General features: G+C 65.5%; 1 protein-coding gene across 2 annotated transcripts in view; it reads left to right on the top strand.

The window, feature by feature from the left end:
* Window positions 1–1,837: 1,837 nt before the first annotated feature.
* COL18A1 (collagen type XVIII alpha 1 chain) overlaps window positions 1,838–20,882 on the top strand; it is a 94,048-nt gene continuing 75,003 nt past the window's right edge. Inside the window, exons 1-2 of one of the 2 annotated variants that reach the window (XM_045501113.1) lie at window positions 1,838–1,988; window positions 2,079–2,173. In XM_045501113.1, the coding sequence (XP_045357069.1) occupies window positions 1,978–1,988; window positions 2,079–2,173 (106 nt within the window). In that variant the 5' untranslated portion in view covers window positions 1,838–1,977. The remainder of the gene's footprint in view (window positions 1,989–2,078; window positions 2,174–20,882) is intronic. The other variant, XM_045501112.1, reaches the window with a different exon arrangement.

Below are 20,882 nucleotides of genomic sequence, written 5' to 3'. Positions count from 1 at the left end.
GGGAGGAGGGGAGAGGAGGAAGGCGAGGAGAGGGGAGGAGGGGAGATGAGCCCTGGAAGAGAGAAAAGGAGAGGGGAAGTGAACCCCGAGCCACTGGTGCAGGGCAGGGACCCAGCACAGGCCCCACTGTTCCAGCCACCACCTCCTGGAGCCACAGACAGGCCCCAGGGCCAGCATCAGTCACACAAGCAGAGGCTGGCCGTCTGACCAGAAGATGCAAGGATGGTCCAGGTTGGGTGGAAGCAGGATGGGCCTGCCAGGCAGGTGACAAGGAAGAGATGAGACCCTGCACTTCAGACCCCACCGGGAGCAAGGCTCTGGGCCCGCAGACAGAAGGATGGGGTGCCGGGTCGGACTGGGGTGCCGGGCTGGCGGCGGTTAGGCGGGGACAAACAGGACTGATGGGCCATGAGCCACAGGAGGGATGCATCGGGACCCAGGATGCTCATGCCTACCGCACACGCGAACACACCACACACACGAGTGCACATGCACACACAGACTCGCCCACCCCGCTGCACCAACAGCCATCAGATGCAGACACACCCCCTGCGTGGACCCCACCCGTCCCTCTGCAGGCTCGTGAAACAAACTTTCACAAAACAGGACGCACTAATCATTTCTTCTCCACTCTGTTCTTCATTTTGAAAAGAGTGGGTCCCAAGCCTCCCACTGATTTCTCCCCTTGCCATGGACCACCCGCGCCCTTTCCACCCAACCCAGAGAGGGGCCCAGTAGGTATGGAAGAGGGTGGACCCAGAACTTTTAGCTAGAAGTTACTAAGCCAGGGGCAATGGCTCTGGGCTCTGTTCTCTGCAAACTGGGAGAGCCCCAGGTCCAGGGAAAGGCGCGTTTACTTTGGAAGTCGATATAAAGGGCTCTCCGGTTGCACGGAGGGGTCTCTAGGGTGCCTCCAAGGGCAGGACCCCATAAGCACAGCTGCTGGAGGAAGGAACTGCAGGCCTGCGGGGGGGGGGGGGGGGGGGGCGGGTTCTGAAGGTCTGGCCAGAGGAAGGGGCAAGGGGAGGGGACATAATTCGGAGAGGGAGCCGGGGAAGGCTCTGGAGAGGGGCAGCTGGACCCCAGCAAGGAAAGGGGTGCTCTAGGCCTGTTCCCGGGGGCAGAAACCCACAGGAGTGGGGGGACACAGAGGGCTCTGTGGGTGAGAGAGACACCGCAGGAGGCGGGCAGTGGAGCCTGGAGGAGAGTGCTACTGTCCTGGGCCCGCGCCCCTGGAGGCAGCCAGGCTGGGGGGGCCACCACGACGCGGCCACTGCGCCCACGAGGCCCGGACAGGAGTTCAGCTTCCTCCGCCTCCATTCGCCGTCCGTGGCAATAAACGTCTTTGTTCAAATCGCCCGCCTCCCCGCATAAACGCCTGTTGACACGCTGCGTGTCCCGTGACCTTGCCTCGTTTGGAGCCGGGACCCCACGTGCAGCCGCGGGCAGCGGCCGGAGGCGGCTTCCTTCGGAACGGGGGCGCGGGCGGGCCTCGAGCACTGGGGACCGGGGGCGGGAGCGGGGAGAAGCAGCCAGGACTCGGGGCAGCGGCGGGTCACTCGGTTCCGGGCCCGCATCCCACTCCGCGCCGTGTTTGTCCCCGCCTAACCGCCGCCAGCCCGGCACCCCGGTCCGACCCGGCGCCCCGCGACCCCGCACCCCGCCGGGTCCCGGCTCCTCCCCTGCGGGTCCCCGCGCCCCCGGCCCCGCCCCGCCGGGTCCCCGCTCCTCCCCTGCCCGTCACACCGCCCCCAGCCGCCCATGGCTCCGCCCCACTAGGTCCCCGCCTCGTCCCAGCCGGTCCCCCGCGCCCCGCCCCCGCGCCCCGCCCCGCCGCTGCCCGTCCCTGCGCCCCCGGCCCACCGCCCCGCCCCGCCCCGCCCCTGTCCGTCCCCTGCGGCCGGAGCGCGGCTGGCCGAGGGCGCACCGCTGCGGAGCCCGCAGCATCCGCGGCGCTGACGGTCCGGCCGGCCGAGCATGGCGCCGAGGTGCGGGGTGGACAGGGGCAGCGGGGCGCACGGGCGGGCGGTGGACGCGCGCGGCGCCCTAACCTGTGACCTGTGGCCTGTCGCCCGCAGGTGGCCCTGGCTGCGGCCGCGGCCGCGGAGCCTCCTGGACGTGCTCGCCCCCCTGGTCCTGCTGCTCGGGGTCCGCGCGGCCTCCGCGGACCCAGGTAAGACCCGGGGGCAGCGGGGGGAGGGGGGACGCGAAGGTTGGTTCCCCGGGCCGGTCCCCCGCCATCCGCGCTTCGTGCGAGTCTCCGGCCGGTCCAGGCGGCGGCGGCCTCACCCCCAGCGCATCTCGGCTTGGTTCCCGGGAGGCCGCCCGGCTCCTCCCACGCGCGCAGGTGGCGGGCGGGGGGCGAGCGGAGGGGGACGGGGTCAGGCCGAGGCCGTGTGTCCCGAGTGTCCTGCGTCGGCCATTCATTCTTGGGCGGCGCGCCGCGGGGCCGAGACCGGGCTGGGCCGAGGGCAGTGCGGACCGTCCGGTCCCCGAGCCCCTGGCGTCCTGACCAAACTTGGCGACTCCGCCGGGAGGTTGGCGCGCTTGGCCGACCGCGCTGCCGGCCGAGGGCCAACGAGGGGCCCGGGCCGTGGTCGCGGTGGCGGCCGGTCCACGCGCACGGGCTCCGGAGACGCAGGTCAGCAGCCGCCGGCCCGCCGGGCCTGTGTCACCGTCACCAGGCTCGTCCCTCCCGGCGCCAGCACGGCCGCAGTGGGTCGCGCCCCCGGGCCTGGGAGTGACCGCGCGGGCTCCGGCAGGTCTCTGGGGCAGGCGCTGCAGAGCCGAGCGCCGCCGTCGTCGGTTTCCAACCTGTTGAGGCGAAACTGTCCGGATTTCCCAGGGCCAGCCTTTGTGCGCCGCCAGGGCCGCCAGGCCTCTGTCCCCGCGCCCGCCAGGGTGTCGGGTTGCGCGCGGTCCCCTTTGATGCGGCCGAGCGCCAGCGCCGGCCGCGGCCGGGAACAATGCTCAGAAGCCCAGGGCTTGGCCGGCACCCGTGGCTTTTCCCGCGTGGGCCGCAGCCCATGCGCAGGGACGCTGTTCCAGCCGCCCTCAGACCGCCTGTGCCGCCAGCTCCGGGACCCCGGCCCCTGCCACGCGGTCGGCCAGGTCGTCTTCCCAACTGGCCCAACAAAGGCCGGGAGGAGGTGGCGCGGGAGGAAGGGGGTGCCCCCCCACCCCGAGAGAGCCCGGCGTTTTGTCACAGGTGGAAGTGGAATGCCGTGCGAGCCGCCCTCTTCTCCAGGTCGGAGGGAAAGTGGGAGAATGTTGACTGCGATCACGGGGCAGCAACACACCTGCTGGCCGCAGCTGGCCAGGAAGGAGGGTCGGGCCTGGAGAGAGAGGAAGAGAATAGTTTGCTTCATTGTTTCCAGTTGGTGGAGTCACCAGGTTACACAGCAGCAGAGACCTTTTTAAAAAGTAACCGCTCATGACTAGCTCTGCAGGGAGCACCTGTTTGTTCCCCAGCTGGGTTAACTCTGGGTTAACTCCGTCTCCTTTTAGGGGACAAGTTTGTCTCCACACCCCTTCCTGTCCCCGGTTCTTACCAACCACCCTCCCGGCTTCAGGGGCTGTCCCCTGGGCTGCACCGTGTGTGCACAGGGACCAGACCAGGGCTGCAAGTGCTGGAATTTGTGAGCCTGGCGCCTCTTCTATAATCTGACCCTGGAGTTCCCAGCCCCCAGTTTATGAAACTTTGTAATCAAGTCTGCAATCCAGGTTGCTGGCTGTTGGCCGTAGAGTGGAAACAATATAATGTTATGTCAGTAAGCTTTGGGGAGCTGCGATCTTGAGCTCTAAGGGTGGGATGTAAGGTGGACTTGGGGGTTCTGAGGGTAGTGATGGTGGGGAACCTGCTTAGTCTTCTGCCCGCTACTGCGGCTGCAGTGAGGTCGCTGCAGTCTCAGATCCTCTGGGGAGGAAGGAAGGCCGCTGATGGAGCTCAGCCTTTTCTCACTCTGGAGGTTAAAGCAGGAAGCCGGCTCAGCGGGAACGCGGGTTCCTCCCGGCTGGGACTAAGTCCCCTTGAAATGGGATAATAATCGCCCCCTCTGGGTGTTACTGGAGAAGAGCTAATGTGTGTGAAATCCTAATTTAGCAGAGGCTCAATTTCTTCTAGAAACCCTTTAAAATCATCCTTGGGAATTAAAGGTTGAGGCCCGGTTTGCTGATTCGCACATTTTTTTCTGACCAAAAATGATGCATTTTTCCACGTCTCTGCTGCACCTGACCCCTCCCTCCCAGAGGAGAGCCTCCTGCTGTTTTGTCTAAGGGTTGGTCATGATTCTGATGCTGTTAAATGGTTTGTGCATTCCCCCATAACTAGAAACCTGGTGGCACTGTGGGCCAAGCCATCTGTGACCCCGGAGCTCAGTGCTGCCGGCAGGCCTGCTCTCCTGGTTGGGGGCGGGGGGGGGGGGGTGGACGTTCGGAAGTGTTTGTGAGTCACGAGTCAGGGCTGTGGACAAGGACTGAGTGTGGCAGGCGTTCGCAGGGTCTCCAGGACCCTGGTCTCCATCCACACCTCTTGTCTCTGGCCTTGGCATCTGGCTCTGTCAGACGTCGCCCTGCCCTCAGCCCATGGGTCCCACCCCTTGTCACCACTTGGGCTCGCACACGAAGCTCACGGTCCCTCGGTGGCCCTACAAGGGGCCTGGGTTTGAAGAAGACACAGCCGACACCCTGTGGGCCCCAGGGTCTTTGAGCGTCCGTCATCCTGAGGGCACAGTACCTCACACGGTAACCGTTGGGCCCACGCAGGTGGGAAATGCTCGGCCCAGAGCAGCCTGTATTTAGGGCCTGGTCCTCTCATCTGCCGGGGAGTCTTCAGGGTTCAGGTGCGGGACTTCATAAGATAGTTTTGAATTTCCGCAGAACTCGTTTTTCAGGGTACTCCTGTTTTCCTTTAAACGAAGGAGGAGAGGGGAAAGTCCTGTGCAAGAAAACCTAGAAGGAGTGACACTGACCCCACCCGGAGTGAGGGCGCCTGAGAGCCCTGCCCCCCTCGCTTCACCTTAGAGAAGGTGCTTACATGTCAGGGTGCATGCACGCACAAATGCGTGTGCACACGTGTGCATACACACATGGACGCGTGTGCATGTATCACAAACACATACGCGCACACATACACTCACGCGCACATGCACGTACGCAGGCACACACACCCCACACTCGCACGCAGGCACACACACCCCACACTCGCACGCGGGCACACACAGCCCACACTCGCACGTGTGCGTGTGCACACTAGTGCTCTAGTTCCTCCCAAAGTGTTGAAAAGGCTTGGTTCTCTGGGCCACTGGGGGAGCTGGAGGGGCCCTGGGTGGGGTGTCCCGCCCCCTCCGTGTCTGGGGTGAGCGCTGACGCTGCCCCCAGGACAGCCCCAGGGCCACAGGGGGCAGCCAGGCTGGGAGGGGCAGCTGCAGTCGTGTGTCGCCCAAGGGAGGAGTCTCGGTGACGCCCCCGTGCTCAGCGTCCACGCGGGGCCGCGCTGGCCTAGCTGCTGCTCTTCAGGAAGGTGCTGTCCCCCCACCCCCCGAAGGCGATCCATTAGGTTTTCCACGCGGGGAGGTCAGGGCACGCTGGGACCCTGCGGGGCCTGGTGACGAACACGCACTGGGGACCCTAGGCCGCCCTGGTGCCTTCCAGCTGGTGAGGGGCGAAATGGGGCAAAACCCATCTCGTGACGCGATGTGCAGTGAGCCTCCCCCTCTCTTGTGGCCTGAGGCTCGCTGGGAAGGGCTGGTCCACCGAGGGGTGGGGTCCAGGATGGGGGGGGGGTGGCCGCCAGCTCTCAGGGATCAGGTGAGGGTGTGGGTCGGCCTAGCTGCCCGCTGTGGTTGACGAGCGGCCCCAGCCCCGCTCTGCCTGCCGTGGGCCAGCCGCTGCCCGCGGCACAGGCCCATCGGCAGCTCCGGTCACCCATGTTAGCTCTGCTGTCGGCCCCGTGAGGCTCTGGGTCACCGTTCTGTGAGGGAGAGCCAGACTGGGTCCCCTGATGTGGGGACCCCTCTCCAGGGAACCAGGCTCCAGGCTCAGTCGATACAAGTGGATGTCACAGGACCCGACACGGAAAACTCACAGAAACTCGATGCTGTCCTTGGGGAGTGGGGGGGGGGCGGGTAAAGCAGTGGGAAATTCAAAAGCCTGTTTGGTGTGCTTCTGAGATTATTCACTTTGGCGGTGGTGGTTCCGAATGACTCCAGTGTGCTCTGAGCCTCCGTGGCCTCCCCTCCCGGTGGTTCAGGGCCTGGGACTAGCCCCGCGCCAGGCCCTCGGCCCCCCATGCCCCACCCTGCTCCACGCCTGGGGTCCCTCCCCTCTTGGAGCTGCTCTTTCCAAGTGCCGTGAGCACACGTGGTCGTGTTATAAGCCGTCTTTCGGCCGCACACCACGTCCTTGCGCTGCACCGGGCCCTCTGCGTCCTGCCCCCCACACTGCCCGGTGTGTGCAGGGGGTGCACAGAGGCTCAGCTGTGGCTGGACGAGGGGTGATGATCCGGACCGGAGGGTCTGGGCCCGGGCAGAGGGGCTGTCGGAAGGAGCTTTTGATCACAGAAGTGCTGAGTCAGATGACATGCGGGGTTGCAGGCCGGTCCTGCGCTCCGCCTGCCTCCCCGGCATGGCCTCCCTGGCTGCTTCGCGAGAGCCCCAGAAAGGAGAACCTGTTCGCAGGCGCGTACGTCATTTTGGGATTTTGTGCCAGCACGCGGGGTCACTCTGGGCTGATTGATCCCCTGTGACCAGGGCAAGACAGGGGCTCCCCGCACTGAGCTAGGTGGTGATGAGGCTTTAGGCCACGCCTGGTTTCTGGAGGACCAGGGGGCTTTGGGGTAGGGCATGGCACTGCCTGTGGGGTCAGGTTGACCTTCTCAGGGCGTTGCCTCGGATTGGACGTCTGGCCAGAGCCAGAGGCTGGGGGTGGGGGGGTGGGGGGGACGTCAGGCCAGGAGATGGGACGAGATGTGGCATGGGACCTTGGTTGCTCCTCTGGTGGCAGGGCCTGGGTTTGAGCCACAGGACCCGTGTGCGGCGAGAGGTGTTCTTCTCTTTCAGGGTGACTTGGGCTGGTGTGAAGGCGGTGCAGGGAGGGCGCGGCTCAACAGTGGCTTCACCCCTTGGCGCCTACCTGTGCAAAGCAAGTGTCGCCGTCCTGGGAACGTGAGCCGCGGGTTCGTCTGCTCGGGAGCGGGAGGCTGGCCGCACCTCTGCAGGGACCTGACCCAGGCGCCCCAGACCTCCAGGACAAAGGGAGACCTTTCTCCACATTTCCATTTATCCAACCAGGGACCTCACCTTGGAAGGAATCATGGATTCAGTGCCTGGTGGAGAGTGTGGTCCCCAGCCTGTGCTGTTGGGAAGGGCAGGCAGGGGGCATGTGGGGAGAGGAGTAACGTTCCCAGATCCCTTGGCGGGCCCTCTGGGTGGCAGAGACCCAACCCGCCCAGTGGGCTACTTCCCTGCTGGGGGTCTGGGGGCTGAGGGTGGGGGGTTGGCATCAGTGCGGGACCTCGGAAAGCTTACTTGCCTCTGGGTGGTCCAGGGCTGGGAGTCACTGGGTGCCAAGGCCCTGCTGGTCACTCTGCTGGGTTCGTCCGGGTGAGCCCAGTCACCTAGCCTCTTGTCCATTCATCGAGTGACTTCCTCCCTCCCATGTGCATTTTTGAGCACCTTCTGTAGGCAAGGCACCCTGCCTGCCAAGAAAGACACGGAGGTTCGCCCCCAAGTGCCTCCCCAGGTGTGACCTCCATCCCGAGGCAGGAAAGAGCTTCGTTTAGCGCTCTGTGTTGTCACCTCTAGAGCTGGCCCGTGCTGGGGCTGAGTGCAGGGCTGAGTGCGGGTCTGTGGTTGGGGCTGAGTGCAGGGCTGAGTGCGGGGCTGAGTGCGGGGCTGAGTGCGGGGCTGGGTGCAGGGCTATGGTTGGGGCTGAGTGCAGGGCAGTGGTTGGGGCTGAGTGTGGGGCTGAGTGCAGGGCTGAGTGCAGGGCTGAGTGCAGGGCTGAGTGCGGGTCTGTGGTTGGGGCTGAGTGCAGGGCTGAGTGCGGGTCTGTGGTTGGGGCTGAGTGCAGGGCTGAGTGCGGGGCTGAGTGCAGGGCTGAGTGCGGGGCTGAGTGCAGGGCTGTGGTTGGGGCTGAGTGGGGGGCTGGGGCTGAGTGCGGGGCTGAGTGCAGGGCTGAGTGCGGGGCTGAGTGCAGGGCTGAGTGTGGGGCTGGGGCTGGGGCTGAGTGCAGGGCTGAGTGCAGGGCTGAGTGCAGGGCTGTGGTTGGGGTTGAGTGTGGGGCTGAGTGCAGGGCTGAGTGCAGGGCTGAGTGTGGGGCTGGGGCTGGGGCTGAGTGCAGGGCTGAGTGCAGGGCAGTGGTTGGGGTTGAGTGTGGGGCTGAGTGCAGGGCTGAGTGCAGGGCTGTGGTTGGGGCTGAGTGCGGGGCTGAGTGCAGGGCTGAGTGCGGGGCTGAGTGCAGGGCTGAGTGTGGGGCTGGGGCTGGGGCTGAGTGCAGGGCTGAGTGCAGGGCTGAGTGCAGGGCAGTGGTTGGGGTTGAGTGTGGGGCTGAGTGCAGGGCTGAGTGCAGGGCTGAGTGCGGGGCTGAGTGCAGGGCTGTGTTTGGGGCTGAATGCAGGGCAGTGGTTGGGGCTGAGTGTGGGGCTGAGTGCTGGGCTGAGTGCGGGGCTGAGTGCAGGGCTGAGTGCAGGGCTGAGTGCGGGGCTGAGTGCAGGGTTATGGTTGGGGCTGAGTGCAGGGTAGTGGTTGGGGCTGAGTGTGGGGCTGAGTGCAGGGCTGTGGTTGGGGCTGAGTTGGGGGGCTGTGGTTGGGGCTGAGTGCAGGGCAGTGGTTGGGGCTGAGTGTGGGGCTGAGTGTAGGGCTGAGTGCGGGGCTGAGTGCAGGGCTGAGTGCGGGGCTGTGGCTGGGGCTGAGTGGGGGGCTGAGTGCAGGGCTGTGGTTGGGGCTGAGTGGGGGGCTGGGGCTGAGTGTGGGGCTGAGTGCAGGGCTGAGTGCAGGGCTGAGTGCGGGGCTGAGTGCAGGGCTATGGTTGGGGCTGAGTGCAGGGCAGTGGTTGGGGCTGAGTGTGGGGCTGAGTGCAGGGCTGTGGTTGGGGCTGAGTTGGGGGGCTGTGGTTGGGGCTGAGTGCAGGGCAGTGGTTGGGGCTGAGTGTGGGGCTGAGTGTAGGGCTGAGTGCGGGGCTGAGTGGGGGGCTGAGTGCGGGGCTGTGGCTGGGGCTGAGTGGGGGGCTGAGTGCAGGGCTGTGGTTGGGGCTGAGTGGGGGGCTGGGGCTGAGTGCGGGGCTGAGTGCAGGGCTGAGTGCAGAGCTGTGGTTGGGGCTGAGTTGGGGGCTGTGGTTGGGGCTGAGTGCAGGGCAGTGGTTGGGGCTGAGTGTGGGGCTGAGTGTAGGGCTGAGTGCGGGGCTGAGTGCAGGGCTGAGTGCGGGGCTGTGGCTGGGGCTGAGTGCAGGGTTGAGTGGAGGGTTCTGGTTGGGGCTGAGTGCGAGGCTGTGGTTGGGGCTGAGTGTGGGGCTGAGTGCAGGGCTGAGTGCAGGGCTGAGTGCGGGGCTGAGTGCAGGGCTATGGTTGGGGCTGAGTGCGAGGCTGTGGTTGGGGCTGAGTGTGGGGCTGAGTGTAGTGCTGAGTGCAGGGCTAAGTGCGGGTCTGTGGCTGGGGCTGAGTGCAGGGCTGTGGCTGGGGCTGAGTGTGGGGCTGAGTGCAGGGCTGAGTGCGGGGCTGTGGCTGGGGCTGAGTGGGGGGCTGAGTGCAGGACTGTGGTTGGGGCTGAGTGCGAGGCTGTGGTTGGGGCTGAGTGTGGGGCTGAGTGCAGGGCTGAGTGCAGGGCTGAGTGCGGGGCTGAGTGCAGGGCTATGGTTGGGGCTGAGTGTGGGGCTGAGTGTAGGGCTGAGTGCAGGGCTGAGTGCGGGGCTGTGGCTGGGGCTGAGTGGGGGGCTGAGTGCAGGGCTGTGGTTGGGGCTGAGTTGGGGGCTGTGGTTGGGGCTGAGCGCAGGGCAGTGGTTGGAGCTGAGTGCAGGGCTGAGTGCGGGGCTGTGTTGGGGCCGAGCGCGGGCCCCTCGGGGCGGGGGGGCGTCCCTCCAGACGAGCGGCTCTCCGGCTCTGTGCGCTGTCACTTTGAGAGTCTTGCTAATTTGATAAACGGGAAGAAGTCACGTCAGTGTCCCAGTCTGCGAGTTTTCAGTTGCTAGCGAGGTGGGTGGGCTGGCTGCCGCCGGGTTGCCCCTGGTGTCCGTGCTCTGTGGTGCCCGGTCCCCTCGTCGCTTCCGTCTGCTGCAGATGGGAGCACGTGGCGCGTTTCCTGCTTTGAGGTCGGCCCTAACCGGGGACGTGGTGTTTCTTGAGGCACGGGGTTATTTTTTCCCTAATTTTTATGGCCTGTTCCTCTAGTTGGACGGCATCGCTCGGGGACCACACCGGGCTCGTCCGTACAGCAGGGATAGGAAAAGTAGTGAGGATTCTGTGGGTAAAGGTGTCCAAGGCCGTAACCAGTGCACGTGGGAGGGCCACGTGCTTCATGTGAGCTGGTGCCGTCTTAACTCTGCCTTCGTGGGCATGGACTTGGGGCTAGCTAGTCCTTGGAGAAAGCTATTACAGAGTCACTCAATCCCGGACTGTTGCAGCTGGCGGCTGGGTGGCCTGGCTGTCCACTTTGCCTTTGTGGGTGGGACCCTGTTTACGGCGATGGTTGAGAGCCCAGGCCCCAGGTGTTCGTTGCAGCACTGACCCTGAGTGCTGTGTGACCTTGGACAGGCTACTCACCCTCTCTGTGCCTCTGGGTCTGACCTGGGACAGTGGGGAGGACAGTGGGGCTCTGCGGGGTTTAGTGGGACATTCCTTCATTGAGTGCACATCGCATGTCAGCCCTCCGGGATGTGTCTGATAACGCCTCGCTGGGCCCAGGGGACCGCGGTGGGGATGGCTTCCACCCTGAGGTCTGGAGGGGCCTGGGAGGAGGGACTGGGTGCATCGAGAGCAGGATGTGGTTTTGCGTTTCTTACCAGAAGGTGGGCTGTGTCTGCTGAAGTGATCGAGTCTATTAGAGTCTCCCACTCCCCCCCAGCCCTCCCAGTGTGCCCGCCCTGGCCGCCACGCCCACCCGCATGTCCCCTCCGAGGGCTCAGGGCCGCTGACCTGCCTCTGCTTGTCGGATCTTGTTACCGTGCTGCTGTATTTTGAAAAAATCCTCCTGCTGAGACAGTCTCTTGTTCCTTGTGAGCCAGTGAGCTTCCTGGACCAGGGCCCGTCTGTGCTTGTAAATCTGGACCAAGCCTGATGGAGTGCCGTCTGGGGAGCGGGCAGGGGAACGTTCAGCCCCTTCCTGTCTTGTCATCTCGGCCTGCGCTCACCGCAACTCACCTTTGGGCCTCTCCCCTGCCCTGGGTCCCCAGGAAGGTCAAGTCCCCTCGGAAGTCACACACCGCTGCCTTCGCCCCAGGGCTGCCCTGTAGGCCCCCCGGTTCGGACACCTGCAGGCCCCCTGGGAAATCCTCTAGGGGGGATTGGAGGCGGGCAGGTGCCCCCTGGAGCCAGCTGGGAGCTGCGAGGGGCTTTTTCTAACATAAATAATTGTTTCCACGGAAGAGCTTCTCGCCACCCTAAGCAAGTCTGTGCCTGGTGCTGAACCGTTTCCGCCCCCCGAGCCTCTTGGCCTCTAGGAGGAGGAGGGACCCCTCTGAGTGCAGGTGCCCCCCAGGGCCCCAGGCCCTCCTGCTCTGCTGCAAGGTCCTGGCCGTGGCTTGGGTCCCTTCTCTGGGCCTGAGGCTAATCGTCGTCATGCTGTGGGGTCACGACACGCCCACTGTAGCAGACAATGGTGGCGGTGACCTCTGGTCGTCTTGGGCCCTGGCATTTCAGTCTTGTCTCCCCACGGTACTCAGGGGGACCCAGCTGGATGCAGCCTGGATCTTCCTGTTTTCTGGCTAAAAGGAGCCTCCACCCCCAGGGCCAGGGCTGACTCAGAGTCCACGATGTTCCACATTCATAGCCTTGCGTTGTGAAAATAATTAAGAATGCCGCCGGAGGTTTGGAACCGGATGGGAGAAAGCACCATCCTAACACAGACTTATGTGTCATCATGGGGCAATCTGACATTTTAAACAGACTTGGGCCCCCCTCCCCGCGGCCCCGACCCCGGGCCAGGGAACGGCCCCGCCCGCCCGTGAGAGGACAGATGGCATTCTGGACACCTAACGTCCCCACATTTAAGACTCATTTATCTTCTGCTTCCCATGGCATACGTTGCCCGGCGAGTGACAGTCTCCAGAGACACCCATGTCCCGTCCGCAGAACGTGTGAACGCTGCCGTGCGTAGTGGGAAGGAACGTGTGGGAGTGTTAAGGCCCTCGACGGGGGGACATGGCTCTGGGGGGGAGCGGGGGCTATGTGTAACCCTAGTGTCCTGACGAGGACAGGGGAGGCAGAGTCGGGACACAGGGCCGTGGAGGCAGAGCGGCGGTCGGAGGGAGGGGGCGGGGGAGGGACTGGGCACCACTGGCCATGCGGGCGGCCGAGGGGCCACGAGCTGAGGGGCGTGGGTGCCTCCGGAGGCTGGACAAGGCAGGAAGCGGACTCTGCTGGAGCCTCCGGAAGGGAGCCGGGTCGTGCTGACTTCTGACTGTTAAGAAAATACGCATGTGCTGTTCTGTCACCACAGCTTTGTCGCAACAGCTACAGGACACGGCACAGCCGTCATTGGGTCACTGAAGGGGGTGGGATTGTGGTCATTGCAAAGGCCTCTCATCTGTAAAAAAGACCCTGATGCGTTCAAGGCCTTGGTCCCCCACCTGTGCGGGGGGAGGGGGGGCCAGAATGTGCTTCCTGCCCCTCGGGCCCCCTGGGCGCGGGCTCCCTACAGAGCCGCCCAAGGTGGCGGTCCTTCCTGCCTCAGGCCCCAGCACAACTCCCAGGTGCCCTGGGCAGAGCCAGGGCTGGACTCGAGGGCAGAGGGCGGGGGGCTGGGTCTCGTGGGGCCTGAGGACCCTCCCGCCCCAGCCCTGCTGTTGAAGGAGGCTGTCCAGGTGTGTGCCAAGCAGGCTGGTAGCCCCTGCCTGCCGCTCCAGAGCCCCAGACCATCCAGACGCTGCTGCCTCCGTTACCCAGAGCGCCCGGAGGCCTGGTGGGGGGCGGGCGCGGGCTGGCCGGGCTGGTTCGCTGAGGGAAAGGGCCACGCCAGCCACACCCTCGTGTCACCCCATCATTTGCTTGCGAGTACTGGGCGACGTTCCCTTGTTCTTTGGCCCGGTGGCCTCCTCTGGGAGCTCACACGGTGAGCAAATGTGGGGCGTGTCCAGGCAGGGAGAGCACCCCCCCCCCCAGGCCTGGCTCTGCATCCTGTGGGGAGGGGCTGGGGACTGCCATACCCGCTGGCTCTCAGAAGTGGGGGGCCTCAGGTCGGGGGCAACCCGTGCTGGCCAGAGGATGGGGCTTCCTGGCCCAACCTGCGGGGAGGGTGTGAAGTTCCTCCCCAGGGCGGCCTTTCTTCATCAAATGGGAAGGCTGAGGCCCCAAGTCCGAGGTCCCTGGGGACTGGCGGCCACATTCCTCCCCTGCCGTCTGGTCCCAGCTTCCGACCTGTGCTCAGCGGCCTAAGGACTAGTTAAATTGGTTTTTGGTCCTAACTGGTTAGCAGACCCTCCCTTGTTGAACTCTGCAGCCCACACCCACCCAGTGGACTGGAGATGCACAGCAGCTGCCCCGGAAAAAACCGTGTCTCGCCTCAGTTTCCCCGTGTTGCCCAGGCCCCTCGGCTGACGGCGGCAGTCCTGTGCTCGTAAGTTGCACTGATTCGCGCCGCAGGGCTTACGGGTCCTTTCGGGGGCCCTCGCTTCGGGGGTGTGGAGGCTCGTGTGACGTCTCCTTCACTCCAGCAGGAACGCCCTGCCTCTTTACCGTGCTTCCGGAAAGGGCTCTGGAATGAAAGGGAGCTTCTGTTCTCCTGGTTGGTCGCGCTCAGGACTGTGTGTGCGGGGGTCACTCACAAGTAGCCCCGAAACTCGGCGGGGCCGCCCGCACCCAGCAGATTGTGATTTCTTCGCTCCCCGAGTCCGATCTTCTGGAACCCAGGCGGGACACAGACATTGGGGGGCGGGGTCCTCGGGAGACCCTCCTGCTGCACTCAGCTCCTTTCCTATTCACCCGGGACCCCACGTCTGTCTTCCTCCTGCCGGGGCTGTGCCCGTCCTGTGGCGGTGAGCCCCCACTGCGTGCCCTGTGGGTCACGGGACCGCCCTCCCTGCTTGGGCCTGTGGGTACAGGCACCCTGCTGCGTGTGTCTGCCTGTCCGTGCGGAGTCGGGGTCCCACCAGGCCTGCCGCCCCCGTCCGTGCAGTCCCGCGTGCTCCGTGCCCTCTCTCAGGGGTCGCGTCTGCCGCCTTGCCCCCAAAGGCTTCACTCCTGGCTCACCCAGGAGCCGCCTGTGTCCCATCTGTCACGCTGGGCCGCGGGGGCCGCAGGTGGGCTCTGTGGAAGTGCCGACTGGCACCGGGAGAAGTCTCTGCAGGAGAGCAGATGGCGGATGCGTGGCGGCCTCTGTCACAGCCCTGCCCGCGTCCCCGCCGCGAGACACCCCAGCCCCGGCCCCGGCCGTGCTGCTCTGCTCTGGGAGCCCCCTCCATCACCCAGGAGGTTTCCCGGGAGTCGGGCAGGGCGTGCACGAGTGTGGCGTTCGTGTTGGTGACCCCGTCACGTAGTGGAAATCCACAGTGTGCTACGTAGATGAAGGAGGGGCCCAGGGGTGCGGGCCGTCTGCCATTGTCTGTCCGTCCGCTTTCCTCGATGAAAAGGTCGGTGTGACGTGCGTACAAGAGCTGGCCGACGTGAGGCTGCACGGGACAAGGCCCCGGGGAGCCGGGTGCCCGGCCCTTTACGAGACTGTGGACCCCCCGGGCCGCGCCCAGGTTGGGCCTGCTCGGCACCATCAACTCCGTGAGCGGCTGGACAGATGACCGTTGGGATCCCAAACGCTGGTTTGGGAGGATTTCCCACCGTCCCTCTGGCGGGTTGGGTGTCTGCCGTCTGCCACGGAGATGCGTTCTCTCTTGTCTTCCGTGAAGGATGGACGAGTCCACCAGGGTCCCCAAGCGTCCCCTCTCCTCTCGGAAGACGGGCGGGCCCTGTCCTGGGCTAAGCTGTGTTCAGGGCACACGCGATCCGTCACCGAGTCTGGAACGTGACAGAGGACAGAGCTCTGGTGCCTCGGGCTGGGGTCGGGGGGCCCGTGACGCAGCGGGGGATGGGACCAGCCCTTAGAGGCCTGTACCATGTCAGGAACCAGTGGCCGCCCCTGAAGTTTGGGGGGGCTCCGGCTTTCCCAGGGCCACTGGGTGGAGCCTGTGAGGCTGGGGCCAACTGCCCACACGGCTGTTGGTGGCCCGGGCACAGGAGTTTCTGTCCCAGCCGACAAATGTCGGATCTGAGCCACTGGTAGTGTGGGTCGTGCTGGGGGGGGGGGGGGGGGGGGGGGGGGGAGGGGGGGAGGGTCCCTCCCAGAGCCCTCACCGACCCGTGTTTGGAGGGCCCTGGTGGTTCTGACCACAGCATCTGTTGAGATGTTCCTGTGGGTGCAAAGAACCAAGAACCAGCTTCTGGAGAAAGATGGAGGTGGATGTACCCAGCACGGTCCTGGGGCAGCCGCGTGCCGCCCCAGGCTCTCAGCGCACAGGGTCCCCGAGACCCCCGGGGGCAGGAGACCGTGGCAGGGGCGGGGTGGACGCCGAGCACTGCCGGGTGCGTTCACGGGGCAGAGCGGGTCCCCGTGCCCGGCCCACAGGGACCACTTCCTGCGAGTGGGAGAGGCGGCCGGGTGCTCGACCTCTGGGTTCTTCCATTGCTAACGACGCGAGGGCCTCAGCTCCCCTGTGCCCAGGGGCAGGTGGTGGATGGCCCTTGTGCCAAAGGAGTGTCCCCACAGGGTGCCGCGACAACTCCCTCCTTTCTTTCCTGTCTCAGCTCATGACGCCCGGCGATTTGGGTCCCAATTATATCTAGGAAGGAGGGGAAAGGTCGTGCTGTCTAGACACTAATCCGGCATGGTTTCGTTTCTACCCCTGCGAGTATCCCAGCAACAGGATTAGGGCTGGAGGGGATGGCATTCCCCGGGGTCCGCTCCTGCTGCTCTCCGGAACCTTCTGGGGCCAGCGGCGGGGTATGGCATGGAGGGCCGTGTGGAGAAGACAGGCTCCCCTCAGGCTGGCCACCAGGGGACGGCGGTACAGGACTCGGGGAGAAGGGGCCACGGCTCCTGGGACCCCGGGGCTGGGGGAGCCTCAGCTGGAAGCTGGGCGTGGCCGCGTGCGGGCCCTGCTCGTGTGGCCTGGTTTCGGCCCGGCCACGCGCACGGTCCTGCCTTTCTCCTGGAAGAGCTGGAGATGCTTCGAGGACGGTCCGTCCCTGCTTCTCACCGGGTCCGCCCCTCACCGCGAGACTGACCTGTGCGGCTCCCCACCAGCCCCCAGCGGTGTCCACACTGGTTCCTACTCTGTACTGGGTTAGTCGGTATCTGTGCGTGTGAGGCTCAACCCCCTCCAAGCAGCTCGAGGACAGACGGACAGACAGGCTCTGGGCAGGGCTGGACTTTGTCCGGGGAAGCGTTCGCAGTCCTTGTGATCCGTCCTCACTGAAAGCTTACGTCACGTGCCTTGTGCTTAGTGCCCCTTGCAAAGGGACCCTGCTGTCCGAGTTCAAGCACGTGGACCAGGACCCTGGTGGAGTCACCATCTGTGCACCTGACCCCAGGACTTGATGGCGGCTGGGCCAGGAAGCAGGGCTGCTGAGTCGGTGCTGGTTGAGCCACAGGACTGTCACGTCGCAGGGCCGTGTGGTCCGTGGAAGGGGCGCAGGAGGGAGGGAGGCCCCACTGAACAAGGGATCCCCTGTCTGACAGCCGTCTGTCTGGGGTCTCGGTGGGGTGAAGCCCCTGCCACACTCCCGTGTGTGCAGCCAGTGGGGAGGTGGGGGGGTCTCGGCGGGGACGGGGGCAAGGTGGGAGTCTGCTGTGTGCGCACCCTCTCCACCCACCTTCCAGCCCTGAAGCAGTTGGGGGGCGCTCCAGCGCGCTGGGGGTTTGGAGCCATGGTCTGTGTCCGCCAGAGCCCTTTGTTCCTTAGAGGTGGCAGTAATTTGTGGGCTGTAAATTTGGAAAGTGCCCAGGATGAGAAGCCAGAGTGTCCCGTGCTTGGCTGATCCTGCTGCCCGATGGGGAAACGTTCTCTGCTTCCCGTGGGCCTGGCAGGGTGCAACGGGGCTCACAGCCCGCAGGCTGCATCTAGGCTCCAAGTGGCCTGGGGTGGGGGGCAAGGGGACGTGTACCCGTGAGGCCTTCCTTACGCGGAGACCCACACTCCCGCCAGCTCCAGGAAGCAGGCTACAGGTCTGCTCGGCACGCCAGGCCCAGGGACCTGCTTTCGCAGGACGTAACAGACGCGCCGCGCAGATAAACGTCCTCGGGGAGCGCCGGCCCGCTCGGGGTGACCGCGCCTCTGGAATTTCTAAGCCTGTCACTGCCACATGCGTGGGGGTGTCTGCACCGAGCCCGCTGGTCACTCCACTCGTGCGATCGCTTCCTCGGTTCCCGAGGCTCCTCCCGTTTAGGGGGAGGTGCCCCGTCCCTCCCACCCCAGCACGCTCGCACACCTGCCCCCCACGCAGCCACACGTGTGCTCACACACAGGGTTCTGTCTCAGGGCACAGTGACCGCTCACAGGCTGCCCGCCCAGCCAGGTGCAGGTGCAGATGGCTGTCCTGTGGGGAGCCTCCTGGAACCCGCTGGGCGCTTTCTAGAAGGTTCGAGAGGTCTTAGGTGTCTTCCTGATGGCCCGCTGTCAGTGCGACTGTTTTCTCTCCCCCAGAGTAAACCCGGTTTGGAAACCGGTCCCTGAACGTGGCGGGGTGAGGACGGCCGCTTTTGTCCCGGGGTCACCAGGCCCCTGAGCGCCCCTTGCTGGGTGACGGTGCCTGTGGGGGCTCCTGTCGCCCCTGCTCCTCTGGGAACGTGCTCAGGGGACTTGAAGGGAAGGGCACGGGAGCCTCCAGCCTTGGGACCCCAGGGCCAGTCCCTCAGACGCCTGGACCACCTGCCTCAGCTGGGCTGGGAGGTGTGGACTTTCCACTTCCTTCAGGACAGTCGACCGCTGAGTCCCTGTCTCCGCAGGGTCGGCCCAGGTCAGCGCTGGCTGCCTCGTGGCACAGACGTCCTCTCCCCTGCCCCTCCGTGGCCCCTGAGTCACCCAGGTTAGGGCTGAGTTAATTATCCTGGGCTTGGTCAAACATTAACATGTCAGACTGGACAGAGCACCCCCGCTTTCTGGAAGAATAACTTCGTCTTGGCCCAGGCCGCAGGAGGGTGCCTTCCTGCTGGCTCCACTGCCCGAGGTGGAGCCATCAGCCTGGGGCCATCTCGGGACCAGGCTCTGCGGGCGGCGTTGTCCCCACGGTCAGTGGCTCGACACGCCCAGCTCCCCCAGGCGGTCCCAGTCTGCATTTTGTTTGGAACCTAAGGCAGAACAGGGTGAGCAAGGCTGGAGTGGACGAGGAGTGGGCTCCCTCCAGGTCTGCAGGTGGGGGGCCCGGCGGTGAAGGGACCGAGGCCAGGGACAGTGAGCAGCCACCGCCGGGCCCTGGAGGGACAGCCCCCTAGGGGCCGGGCGCCTGGTCTGACCTGTGCAGTGGCCCCTTACGGTTCACAGGGCATCTGAAGAGCACCGTGCCCTGCTGTGTGGGGGGCCCTGCGGCAGGAGCACATGCTGCCCCCCGAGGATGGTGCTCAGGCTGTGGGGCGGGCACAGGGTCCCTGTCCCTGAGAGGCAGTAAGGCGGCTGGGGAGGGGGCGGGCTGCAGGTGAGCACAGCGCTGGGGGCCCCCGGGGGAACGTCCTGGGGATGCCCCGGGGGGCGGCGGCCCGGGGCCGGCCCAGAGCCAGCCTGGGGTCCCCTGCAGAGACTGTCCCCTCCCGTGAGGAGCGTGGCCTCTGCATCTTGAGCTGTGAGGACACGGGAGGTGACGGTGGCGGCGGTGAGCCCCGTCTCCAAGGCTGGCCTCCGACACGCGTGCCCCTGAATTCGGAGCACGGGGGCCGTGGCCAGATTCGTGTCGTTTTTGCCTGCAGTTTGGAAGGACAGGTGCCACCCTCGCCCACCCAGCTCCCTTGGCCACTCCCTCTGGAAGGTTCTGCTGGGGCTGATGCCCACGGACACCGCTTGTCTCCCGTGGGTCTGTAGACCAGGTCTGACCCTGCCAAGGCTGTCCGTCCCCCTTCCTGCCTCATGACCGTCCATTCCGGTCGCCTCAGGCAGCACCAGGCTCCTCCGGGGGGTCTCGGAGAAGCCCAGGGTCGCTGGGGGCCTCCAGGCGGAGATCAGGTGCTGATCAGTTCGGGGCGTCTCTGGGAGGGTCACAGGGCAGGGGCTCCGGTAGCAGCTGTGTGCTCTCAAAAGCAGGGCAGGGGCTCCCTGCCGGATGAAGCAATGACAGGGACACAAACCCGGAACTTTCCGCAGATGCCGGAGGCTGTGGTTGGAGGCTCTTGGCCTCATCGTCACTTGGGAAGAGTTTACGATGTGTCACCTCTGGCCCACACACCTTCATGTTGGGGTCTGCTGCCGGGTGCGTGGTCCTGTGTGGCCCTGTGACTTCGTGGGTCCTCAGCTGCACTTGCCCTGTAAGGCTGCTACAGCTCACCCGCGCCTCCTGAGCTTTGGTGCCTCCCGGAGAGAGGGGTGCCCTGGGAGGGACGGAGACTGGCATGCGGCGTGGCACGCATGGGGCCGCTCACAGGGCTTCTGTTCCTGAAGCCTGAGGTCCCCGGGGCGTGTCCTCCTTCCGGCCTTTCCCGGGAAGGCACGAGCCGGGGACCCAGGCTTGGTGCCAGGACGGGAAGGGTGGATCCCGGAGGGCTCAGCGGGGGCGACCGTGGGGGCCGGCGGACCCCCATGCGCCCCAGGCGACTGGACGTAGGGGGCTAAGGGCTCTTCCTGCGCCCTGAAGGACGGAGCTGGGCCCCGATGTGAACTTGGTTCTGTTTGATTTTCACGCTAATGGCGTTGAGGACAGGAGCAGGTAGGGAGAGGGAGGAAAGCCGGCCGGCCGAGCATTCGAGGGTCCGGATTCAATGCTCAACTTAAATCTGTGTTCGCACACGCCCCCTGCGCGCAGGGCCGTCCTTCTGTCCCTCACACGGTGCTCGCCGTCCCCACCGTCTCCGCTACCTGGAAGAGCCGTCTCTGTGCAGGCGCGCCCAGGCGTGAGCCGCGAACAGTTGTTTTCAGCCGCTTATCGCTGATCTTCAGCGGTGCTGGCCTGGCACCCATGCTGCTTTCCAGGGTCAGGCCGTAGCTGAGCCCCTTGTGCAGGGACAGGCTGGGCACCCCGGCTGGCTGAACACAGCCGCGAGCCACGGGGTCCACCCCCACGTAAGTGCTGGAGGCTGCCGTGGCTTTGGAGCAGGACCCAGGCTGTGTTTTCAGGTGAAGGGTGTCCGTGACCCTCGGGGGCTGGGGCACGGCATCGCCGCCTCTGCCCCGAGGCCGGCTGGCCGATCTGTGGACAACAGGTGAGGACCAGGTGGGCCGAGGCAGGGTCTGGGGGTGCCTGTTCCTCTGAAGAAAACCGTGTAGAACCAGGCTCTTAGGGCCTACACAGGCCAGACCCAGCGCCCACGCAGAGAGGGCAGTGGCTCTCATTTTTACCCTACAGGCGCCCTGGGAACGGCGGGGGTGTCCACGGCGCCCTGCGGGAGGCCTCTGAGCACACCAGGGCTTTGCGACTTTGAGGACCGTGTCGGGAGCCAGGGCCCCCAGCCCCTGGTTTGTGCGGCCCCGTGCTTCGTCTGCTGGGCTTTGCTGGCCGGCCACCAGCTAGGTGCCTGTTGGTCAGGATCTGACATCCCGGATGCAAG

This window comes from Leopardus geoffroyi, chromosome C2, assembly GCF_018350155.1.
Source record: "Leopardus geoffroyi isolate Oge1 chromosome C2, O.geoffroyi_Oge1_pat1.0, whole genome shotgun sequence".
Taxonomy (NCBI): Eukaryota; Metazoa; Chordata; class Mammalia; order Carnivora; family Felidae; genus Leopardus; species Leopardus geoffroyi.
The sequence above is the reverse complement of the archived record's forward strand: the minus strand, read 5'-3'. Positions and strand labels throughout refer to the sequence as shown.